We start from the raw sequence: 10395 nt of genomic DNA, 5'->3' as shown, positions 1-10395 counted from the left end.
TCGCAATGAGAACTCTGTACGTCCCAACTGGAGGGAAGTCCTTGCTCATTGAAACTAGAGAAAAGCCCTTGCAGCAATGAAGGCCCAGCACAGGCAAAAATAAAATAAACAAAATTGTAGACAGAGCCAAGGATGTGGGCACTTGCCAAGGGCGAATCAAAGAGGAGGTGATGAGGTCAGATGCAGGAGGCTTTGGCCAGGACTCTCAGACTTGATTCTAAGATCACTGGGAAGTCCGTGAAGGGTTTTGAGCAGAGGAGTGCCTTGGCTAGGATTCTGAAGGCAGGCTCTCTGGCAGTAGTGTCCAAAGATCTGAAGTCCTTTTTTAAGAATCCAGTGCATGAGTTGGGGAGGAAAATTGATGGTCCCTCCTACCCTCAATCTTGTTACTTTTGGTCCACTCAGACCCTTGGAAATTGTTTATAATTTTATTATTTTTTAATTGGAAGATAATTATTTTACAATGGTGTGTTGGTTTCTGCCATACCACAGCATGAATCAGTCATAAGTATGTATATATCCCCTCTCTTTTGAGCCTTCTCCCTACCTCACCCCCATCACACCCCTTGAGGTCATCACAGAGCACCAGGCTGAAACGGTTTTAAACTGTCTTTATCCAAGCCTTCACCTCACTTGCTAGAGAGATCAACCCACTTCCTTCCTCTCTGCTTAAACCCTACCTTCCATCAGGGTGATGGGGCCACAGCAGGGCTTGGAATAAACGTGTACAGAGAACAGAGGGATTGAGGCTTCCTATCAGGGTGATGGGCAAAGGGACCCAGGAATCGAGAACCAGCTGATCTCAATCTTGGTTTTCCCCACTCTCTGGGCCAGTTGGAGCATCTCAGTTCCTATACTGCCCGCCCCCTTGTTTGCCGCCCTCAACTTCCTGCCCCACCAGAGGAAGTGGGGAGAGCCATCAGGTGCAGCAACAGCTATCGGGGCCATGGTGAGTCCTTACGCCCAGGAATCCAGGCATCTCTCCGTCCCCAGGCCGCAGGGTAGCCAGGTCCAGGTCAACCCACAGTAGGCTGACTTCTCCTAGCCTCTGAGATCAGGTCATACTGGGGGACCCTGCCTGCCACCCCTAGCAGCCTCATATCATCCACCTTCACCAACAGGACAAGGAGTATGTGGGGTTTGCCGCCCTCCCCAACCAGCTGCATCGCAAGTCTGTCAAGAAGGGGTTTGACTTCACACTCATGGTGGCAGGTCTGAGGGTTTTGGAGAGGGGCCTGGTAGGGTGTCCTCAAGAGACCTTAGCTGTCCCCTCACCTGACCAACTGGGCTTGACCTGTCCACAGGGGAGTCGGGCCTGGGAAAATCTACCCTCATCAACAGCCTATTTCTCACCAACCTCTATGAGGATCGGCAAATACCAGAAGCCAGTGGTAAGATGCCCCTCTCCCCACCATGCTGCCCATGCCCTCTGACCCCTCTCCTCCCATGTCCCCAGACTGCACACTCTTCCTTTCCTTCTGGATCTCCCATGACATTCTGGGGAACTCAGGCAGCTCACTGCTTTTCTCTGAGACTCAGTCTCCTCCCCTGAAAAATGGGTGGGGGGCAACTGTGAGTCTGAGAAAGGAAATTAGTCCTGCTTCAGACCCCTCGCCAGCTCCCTGACCTCTCCCCATCCTCATAGCTCGCTTGACGCAAACGCTGACCATCGAGCGCCGGGGCGTGGAGATCGAGGAGGGGGGTATTAAGGTGAAGCTGACTGTGGTGGACACACCTGGCTTTGGGGACTCAGTGGACTGTTCAGACTGGTGAGGAATCGGGGAGAGCCCAGGGCTCAGCTTCCCAATGTGGCTACTCTGTGGAGACCGAGGGGTCGGATTCAGGGCTGGTCTGCCCTGCCCTACTCACGTCCCTGCAACAGCAGGAGCTGTTTCTGGTGGTCTTGGGGCCCAAAATGCCTTGTGCTTCCCAACATCTCACCTGTCAGTTTCCTCTGACATCTTTGGTTGGAGCCAAAGACCCTGCTTCTCACCCCTACAGTCCTGGCTAGCCTTGCCCCTTGCCCTCCACTGTGGTCCGGATCTCTGACTGCCGGCACTCTCCCCACACCCCCAGCTGGCAACCTGTGGTGCGCTTCATCGAGGAGCAGTTTGAGCAGTATCTTCGGGATGAGAGTGGCCTGAACCGGAAGAACATCCAGGATTCCCGTGTCCACTGCTGCCTCTACTTCATCTCACCCTTTGGCCGAGGGTCTGTGGGACACCCTAGGGGGTTGGGACATTTGGGGAGGGTGGGGGGTGGGTCTCTGTGCCCTGAAACTGAGCCCTGACCAATTTCTGGGTGCAGGCTCCGTCCCCTAGATGTGGCCTTCCTCCGGGCAGTGCACGAGAAGGTAAACATCATCCCAGTCATTGGCAAAGCAGATGCCCTAATGCCAAAGGAAACACAGGCCCTCAAACAGAAGGTATGTGTGGTAGCCTCTGACCTTTGGTCTGCACATGAAGCCAAAAGTCATGATGAAAGCTGAACTCAGCTTTGACTTCTTTGATCTTGGGGTAGCCTTTTCGGAGTGTGATGTGTCAGGCTAGACTGGAAGAAAGTTTTTGAGAAAGGTGGGCCATAAGCTGCCTCAGGAAGCCACATCTCTGGAGGCTCAGAATAGAATCCCTGGGCTGGATGCTTGGCTAAGATCTGTCTGAGGGCGAAGTGTGGACATAACGACCCATGTTATCCGTCTGGCCCCAGGATGCTCACCATGCCCCCATTTCCCCCCACTTCTTCAGCGCCCTCTCCCACTGTTTCTACTTATGTCTCTCTCTCCTAGTCTTTTGGTGTCTGCTCATCTTCAAGACTTTCCAAACATCAGTCTTTTTCCTCTTAGGGGAAGGTCTCAGTTTTTCATCATCTATGTCTCTTTCTCTCATCGTCTGAGATTTTGTTTTCAGCCTTCCTGGATGCCCATCTCTCACCATCTTTGTTTTTCACGCCTTCCTCTCTGTCTCTTTCATCCCGTGTCTGTATCTAGATCTCACTGTCTCTGGTCAGGCAATGTCTTTGTGGCTCACAGCCTCTGTGTTTCTGTCTGCATCTGTCTCCTCCAAGATCCGGGAACAGTTGAAGGAGGAAGAGATCAATATCTACCAGTTCCCCGAATGTGACTCTGATGAGGATGAAGACTTCAAGAGGCAGGATGCGGAGATGAAGGTACAGAGGCAAAGCAGGACGAGACTGAGAAGCCAGGGGAGGCGGATGTGGAGGTGGGAGCTGAGAAAGGTTTCTGTCCACGGGGCGGGGAGAGGATGGAGATCGTTGACTCCTCCCCTTTAGGAAAGCATCCCTTTTGCCGTCGTCGGTTCCTGCGAAGTAGTGCGGGACGGCGGGCCCCGACCGGTGAGGGGACGCCACTACTCCTGGGGCACTGTAGAGGGTGAGTAAGGCCGGGTACGCGTTCTGAGGCCAGCAGGGAGCCCAGGCCGCCTCCCAGCCAACCGTACCCAGCATGTGAAGTTGGGGAAAGTTCTGGTCCCACGGGTCCTAGGAGCCCAAAGAGGGGTCCTTGGGCAGCCGACCCGACCTAAGTTCCCTGACGCTCGCGGGTCCGCCCCCCAGTGGAGAACCCACATCACTGCGATTTCCTGAACCTGCGACGGATGCTCGTGCAGACACACCTGCAGGACCTGAAGGAGGTGACACACGACCTGCTCTACGAGGGCTACCGGGCCCGCTGCCTACAGAGCCTGGCCCGGCCCGGGGCGCGGGATCGAGCCAGCCGTAGGTGAGAGCCAGCGCGGACAGTTAGGTGCTTCCAAGGCCCCACCCTCACTCTCCATGACCTCGACCTTCACCTTCTAGACCTCTCTCTCCCAGGGCCTTTCTTTCCCCATCCCCTTTGCTTACCTCCCTAACCTAAGGATATGGTTCCGCCTCCTAGACTCCAAATTCCAGATCCTGTCTCGCAGCGGTGACTCAACCAAGGCCCTCGCCTTTGATTCCTTTTCTTCTCTCCCATCCCCTAGTAAGCTTTCCCGCCAAAGCGCCACAGAGATCCCGCTGCCCATGCTGCCTCTGGCAGACACGGAAAAGTTAATTCGCGAGAAAGACGAAGAGGTGAGCTTTCCCCCAGACCAAGACCCCCAAGTCCTCTTCGGAGTCCCTCTCTGGCCTCGCCCGGACCCAATGCCTGCAATCTTGCCCCGCACAGCTGCGCCGCATGCAAGAGATGTTGGAGAAGATGCAGGCCCAGATGCAGCTGAGCCAGGCTCAAGGCGAGCAGTCGGACGCTCTCTGAGGCCCCCATCGGGGTTTTCTTTACCTCGCGTCCGCCTTCGGTTCGTCTCTTGTCCAATCCCTGAGCCCCAGGCTGCCAGGCGCCTAATCCCGGAGCCCCAGCCTGTAAGGCTCGCCCTTCTAAGGGGCGGGTTCTCAGGTTCTCCCAATCCTGGAATTTGTAGCCCCGCCTTTGGCTCCGCCCCAGCTCACGTCTGGAGCTCGACCTCCTCTTCCAATCCTGAACACCCCCATCCCCTCCCCACTTCTCCCTATCCGTGATTTCAATAAAAACTGAGTTTCTCTGAGGCCACGCAAGTCTTCTGTTTCCCAGCGGGAATAAGTGGCGAGCTTAGCGGGTGGAACCGCTCCACCCAGGCCTCCGGGCCACTATTTATTCATTCATTTGCTGGGCACTCCTTTCGTGCCAGCCGGTGTGTCTGCCCAGCCTCCCACCAGAGTCCCATTCGCACAAATGCACTGAAGGCGCCGCGGATAAGAAACGAGACCCTTTCAATTTATTAGGAGTCTGGGTGCGGAGGTCGGACTGGCAGGAAGGCGTTGATTAGCAGAGACCGAAAAGGGTCCGCTCTACTCCTGGTCCTTGGCGTCGCCATGCGTGATGACGTAGCAGATGTTCTTGTAGTCTACGTTGCCGCCCACGTCGGGGGGGAAGGCAGCCCACATGTTCTTGATCTGCGGAAAATAGGCAGAGTATCACCAACTGGTTCCTTACGTTCCCCTTCCGCCATCCTTCCGCTTCTCTCAGACCCCTCCTCCACTCACCTCTTCCTTGGAGAAGCGGTCACACTGCGTGGTCAGCAGCTCCTCCAGGCTGGAGAGAGGTGATTGATATACGGGAGGTTTGAGATTGGACTTCGTGATTCCTTTCCACGCCCTCCCGCCTCATCCCCCTTGCCATTCCCAGTCTCGTCTTGAAAACCAGGGTCACTCTGGATTCCTCATTGGTCTCCCAAACACTCGGGCCTCCCCTTTTGCCCTTCTTCCTGTGTCCCATTGCCCATTTCCACAGTCCTGATTTTTCCCTTATCCCTGTGCTGTGCCGTGCTTAGTCGTGTCCGACTCTTTAAGACCCCATGGACTGTAGCCTGCCAGGTTCCTCTGAAGAACTTCTCAAGGGATTCTTGAATTCTTGAATACAGGCAAGAATACTGGAATGGGTTACTATGCCCTCCTCCAGGGGTTCTTCCCAACCCAGGGATCAAACCCAGGTCTCCCGCATTGCAGGCAGATTCTTTACTGTCTGAGCCACCCTTATCCCTCGCAGTGCCTATTCTTGGTGGGAATTGAAAGAGGCTTTCTGTGTGGGAGCAGCTGGAGAGTGTCACTTACAATTGCTTCTTGATGGTGCCTTTTCCCTCAGGGTCTAAGACCTTGAAGGCTCCAGTGATCACATCCTCAGGGTCGGCACCTAGAGGGGGTCAGAGGGCACATGTAGCTGAAAGGTTGCCAAGGGGTCAGTCCCTGAAAGTTTTGAGGAGAGGCAGCTGAGGGGTTGGACCAAGGACACGTCATACTTCATTCACCTTTGAGCTTCTCCCCAAACATGGTCAGGAAGACAGTGAAGTTGATGGGCCCACTGGCTTCCTTCATCATGGCATCTAGCTCCTCATTCTTCACATTGAGACGCCCTGGAACAGGGTTGGGAAAGCAGGGGCTGGAGTAGGGTCTTGTGGCCAGAGAATAATGCTTCCTATAAATTCAGATCATCCCATCCATTTTTTTTTTAATCCCATCCAATTTTATCCTGGATAGACTGAGTCCCAAGGTGGCCTGGCAGGACTGGGACCCACAGCTGCTGAACTCCCAGGACTCTGCAGCCTTGAATCTTTACAGGTAGAGGAGGCAGCTCACCCATGGCTGCAAAAGTGTCCCGCAGGTCTTCCTTGTCAATAATGCCATCCCGGTTCTGGTCAATTACTGTGAAGGCCTGTGGAGGGCAGAGGCAAGGAGAGATTAGGTCTCCCGTGGCCGAGTTTCAGCATCCTTATTCCAGGCAGATCAGATTCTGAGATTCTGGTTGCCAGCCAGAGGTCCTCTTACACTCCAAGCAGGGAGGGGAGTAAGGAATCTAAGCCCTTCTCCTTCCCCCAAACAGGTGCACATTCCAGGGAGGGGTGGGGGAGGGGCAGCAAGGGGTGCCTTTGGTCAGCCTTCAGTCTCCCTTCTCCCCACACTTACCTCCTTGAACTCCTGGATTTGGGTCTGATCAAACATGGAGAAGACATTGGAGCTTCCGCCCTCTGCCACTGCCCTTCTCTTGGCCTTCTTGGGTGCCTGAAGAGTGAGGGTTGGGCAGAGGGGTTTGTGGACCCATCCTTACTCCTCTGGAGGCAGTGGATTCTTTGAGTTCATTCTTCTAAAGCAACTCTTCTGGCTCTAGGCTTCCCCTTCCTTACGACTCTTTGCTGAGGGGACTTGTTTCAGTTTGATTGTCAAATTTCTATCTGAAGCCCTCAAGTACCCATCCTTCCACCCTACCCAACAAGTGAAATGTTTCTTGCCTTCTGAGTGCCCTGAGCCTGGCTCCTCTGAGTCCTAGACTTGCTGTGTGTCCCTGATCCACTTATTCACCTTGTCTGAAACTCTACCTTCTCATTTATAAAATGGGAGTGGGAATCCTGGCCTGGCTGGTTCCAGGGGATTTAGGAAGGTGGAGGAGTGTGCTTTCAGAGGGACTAGGCTCCTGAGAGTGGAGTGTCTGGGCAGATTATCCTTGGTTGGGTCCTTTAGGGCATCGTTCTATATATTCCCCATTAACGATACCAAGAAAGGGAAGATTCATCTTTTTTCCTCTTGCCAGACTTGGAACCAGCTCCTTTCTTTCAAGGGGTGAGGCTTCCCTGAGGTCTGAGAGATCTGAGCTTGGGCTGGGGGATTCTCACTCACCATGTCTTAGGTCTCCTGTGGGCAAGGCAGTGGCTCTGGCTGGAAGGGAGCAGAGAGTCCTCTGGAGCACTCCCTCTGGAGTTATATAGTCCTGCCCCAGGGAGCCCTTAACATACCACTGTAACCTTAGCCCTGTGGGTGCCCACCCCAGATACCAAAATAGCCCAGCTCAGGGCCTCTCCTTTCTTGGAGGGCCAGCAGCAGCTGGAGCCTAGGGAGGGACAAAGGAGGGAGGGTGTCTTGGGCTGCATGTCTCGCTAGGACCTGAGCAGGAAGGATGTTTTTACTCCCCAAAGGATGCTGGAATGTGCCAGAGTTCAGAGAGGGCCCAGGCTGAGACACAGGACTAGGAGAGAGAGGAACCAGGCTCCTGCATTCCTGCAAGGTTTAAACCCAGTAAATTTATTAAGCATCAACAGTGTACCAGGCACTGGACCATACTTAAGTCTCCCTTCTCCCCATATTCACCTCTTTGAACTCCTGGATCTGGGTCTGATCAAACATGGAGGCATTGGAGAAGGGAGACTGAAGGCTGACCAAAGACACCCCTTGCTGTCCCTCCAAGTGCACCACGTCGATGCACTTGGACAAACACAGTCCTCCTCCATTGTGGAGTTCACAGTCAAGAGTATGTATGTGTCTGGGTAGTGACAGAGGTTAAAAGTGGGAGAGAGCTATCTGGGGAAGCTGAAGGATCAGGAAGTCTTCTACATCCCCTTCAAGGAGAGGGGGGAGTCTGTGAGGGAAGATGTGGGGCATGGAATCACTAAGTATGAAGAGACTAGACAGCCTGGAGCAGAGAGCCTCCTCTGTGACACTGGGTTTTGTGTTCCAACTCTCTGGGCCCTGGTTTCCGGCTCTGTAAAATGGGAAGGTAATTTCCAGGCCAAAGAACTTGTGGATGTGAACATATTGGGAAACAATTAGTGATGTATGATCATTATAATTTCTTTTCTTTTTTTTGGTAGCACTGCACAATTTGTGGGATCTTAGTTCCCTGACTAGGTATTGAACTTGGGCCTTCGGCAGTGAAAGCCTGGAGTCCTAACCACTGGACATCCAGGGAATTCTTACAATCATTACGATTAATATTCAGACCCTGCCTTGGTAGAACTTACAGTCTAGCTGTGGAGAGAGGGTTAATGCAGAAAATGACGCACCAGTTGGAATATAGAAGTAGAGGGCATAGCAGGCCTGTGTAGAAGTACTGAAGTGACCTTATGAAGGCTGCTGGAAGTGTCAGGTAGAAGTGGAGGAACAGGCATGCTAAGTGGAGGGCAAGGATGGACAAAGGCCTGGAAAAATCAAAGATCAGAAGTGTTCAGCTCACCAGAATTGGGATGGGGCTTGAGCAGAGGACACAAGGGCCTGGACACCAGAGATTGGAGGGTCTTCAATGCCAGACTGAGGGCTGAGACCTTGAGAGCCTTGAAAAGTTTTGAAACAGGAGAAGGACATGGTCTAGTGTGAGTCTATAATCACTTTTTTGGACATGGATGTAAAAGTTGGAACTCAAGAGGAGGGGAGTCAAAGACACCAAGAGAGAAGCTAATTAATCACCTCCACCTTGGTGGCTGGATGGCCAATGGCTTCTCTCTCCAATCTGGGCAAGAACCAGCTTGGTTGACTGTGAGATTTTGAGGTCCCCTCTCCCAACCCTCTGGGCCTCAGTGCCTGTCCATTCCATACAGTGGAGGTCTGGGGAAACAGTGGCTGAGGAAGCCCCAGGAGGTTCAAGGTTGGCAAGGACACCTGTGTCTCCTCCTTCTCCTGCTCCCTTTAGGACCTGATGTCCTGAAGAAGTTGCCTTTTCCCTACTCCCTCCTCCAGACTCATGCCAATGCCTCTAAGACAGTTTCTTTTCTGGGCACTGAGGTCGAACCACCTGTTGTCTCTAAGAAGGGAGAAGGAGCCACCCTAAACTTAGCAGCTGCCCTTGGCCTCCTGCACTGGCCCCTCCCTGCCTCAGTCGACAGCTGCCTCACCTTATAAGGTTACCATGGGGGTCCAGGCGCAGGGAAGATCCCACTTCTTACTGGGTTGTGGGAGGGGAGGAGAACTCAATAGAGGGGAATCGAGGAAGTGCTTAGGAAGCTTGGGCCTAATGGAAAGTGGGGAGTTTGAAGAGAATGAGATCAAGAGCGGCAGATCTCAGACACTGGAGTTCACAGGATCTGAGTCTGAGCTGGGGAAAGGAGCCTCAGAGAACTCAGGGACCAAGGAACTGGGAAACTGAGAGCTAGCTAGGCGTGACTGAAATTTCAGGATGGTGGATTTTGCACAGAAATTGGAGCCCTTCTGGGGATGAATCCTGAATCCTGGGCCCCAGGGAGATGGAGCCCAGAGAGAGGAGGGGCTGGTAAAATCAGGGCTTTGTGTTTGTGGTCTAGGGTAGCCTGGGGTGTGGTGCGGGGGGAGTAGGGGGATTATGAGATTGGGGTCTGGTTTCCTAGCAGAGAAGGAGGAGCACAGAACGGTGTATCAATGAGGAGAGAGGAGTCCAGAGGGTTTGTTCTGCATCCTCCAAAGAATAAGAACAGAGATATGGGAGTTCATCGTAGTGGGAATCCATGGTTTGGGGTCTGGGATCCCCACTAGAATGGAGGGGGCACTCGGAGGATGAGTTCTGAGGAACTGGAGCCTGGATTCTGGGAGGAGCTCAGATAGATGGATCTGAGGACAGGGACCTAGGGGTTGGGATACCCACAGGAAATGGTGGATCCAGAAGGATGAGTCACTTACAGGATTTGGGGGCTCTTGTTATAGTCACCTGGGGTTTGTAGCGGACTGGGATAAGAATTAGAGACAGAGTGAAGGGCAAGAGTACTTGATCAGAGAGCACCTAATCAAGTGCCCCGTGGTGGGTTTGGGAGCTGAAAGGAGAACTGGCCCAAGAGGACTCAGGCAGGGCAGCGTGGCGCTTATTGGCTAAGGGTTTCACGAATGCCCCCGAACTCCACCCTTCTCCGCGCTGTCCCCAACTGTCACCCCCTCCCGCGCTTGTCTCCGGTTGTCACCGACATCCCTGGCTTGGCACCGCCTGCTGGTAGCACGCCTTTCTTTTGGATGTTGCCATTGGCTGAGACAGCTGTCTGTCTTCCTCCCTTATTGCTAAAGTGAGAGGATGCATTCATTGGCTGATGAGGCAAATTAATCGCAAATTTGGCCCGCCCCTCGCAGCTGTCATTCCTTCCAGACCTTCTTGGAAGACCCAAAGAATCCCTCAGCTGCTATTGACTGCGGATGCTGTCTGTCATC

At 53.5% G+C, this 10395-nt stretch overlaps 2 protein-coding genes across 2 annotated transcripts; one reads left to right on the top strand and one right to left on the bottom strand.

The window, feature by feature from the left end:
* Positions 1-853: 853 nt before the first annotated feature.
* SEPTIN1 (septin 1) lies at positions 854-4535 on the top strand. The gene is made up of 11 exons (XM_055561813.1): positions 854-949; positions 1122-1212; positions 1305-1391; positions 1646-1769; positions 2077-2211; positions 2308-2425; positions 3064-3165; positions 3289-3388; positions 3571-3736; positions 3978-4068; positions 4163-4535. The coding sequence occupies exons 1-11, from the start codon at positions 947-949 to the stop codon at positions 4247-4249; spliced, it is 1104 nt and encodes a 367-aa protein (XP_055417788.1). The 5' UTR covers positions 854-946; the 3' UTR covers positions 4250-4535.
* Positions 4536-4723: 188 nt separating this feature from the next.
* On the bottom strand, positions 4724-7268 carry MYL11 (myosin light chain 11). The gene is made up of 7 exons (XM_055561814.1): positions 7138-7268; positions 6430-6525; positions 6103-6178; positions 5775-5879; positions 5581-5659; positions 5014-5062; positions 4724-4923 (listed from the first exon to the last, which is right to left on the bottom strand). Exons 1-7 carry the CDS (start codon positions 7138-7140, stop codon positions 4819-4821), a joined length of 513 nt encoding a protein of 170 aa, XP_055417789.1. The 5' UTR covers positions 7141-7268; the 3' UTR covers positions 4724-4818.
* Positions 7269-10395: the final 3127 nt, after the last annotated feature.

This window comes from Bubalus kerabau, chromosome 23, assembly GCF_029407905.1.
Source record: "Bubalus kerabau isolate K-KA32 ecotype Philippines breed swamp buffalo chromosome 23, PCC_UOA_SB_1v2, whole genome shotgun sequence".
NCBI classification, from domain to species: Eukaryota; Metazoa; Chordata; class Mammalia; order Artiodactyla; family Bovidae; genus Bubalus; species Bubalus kerabau.
Note: the sequence above shows the minus strand (reverse complement) of the source record. Positions and strands in the feature narration are given on the sequence as shown.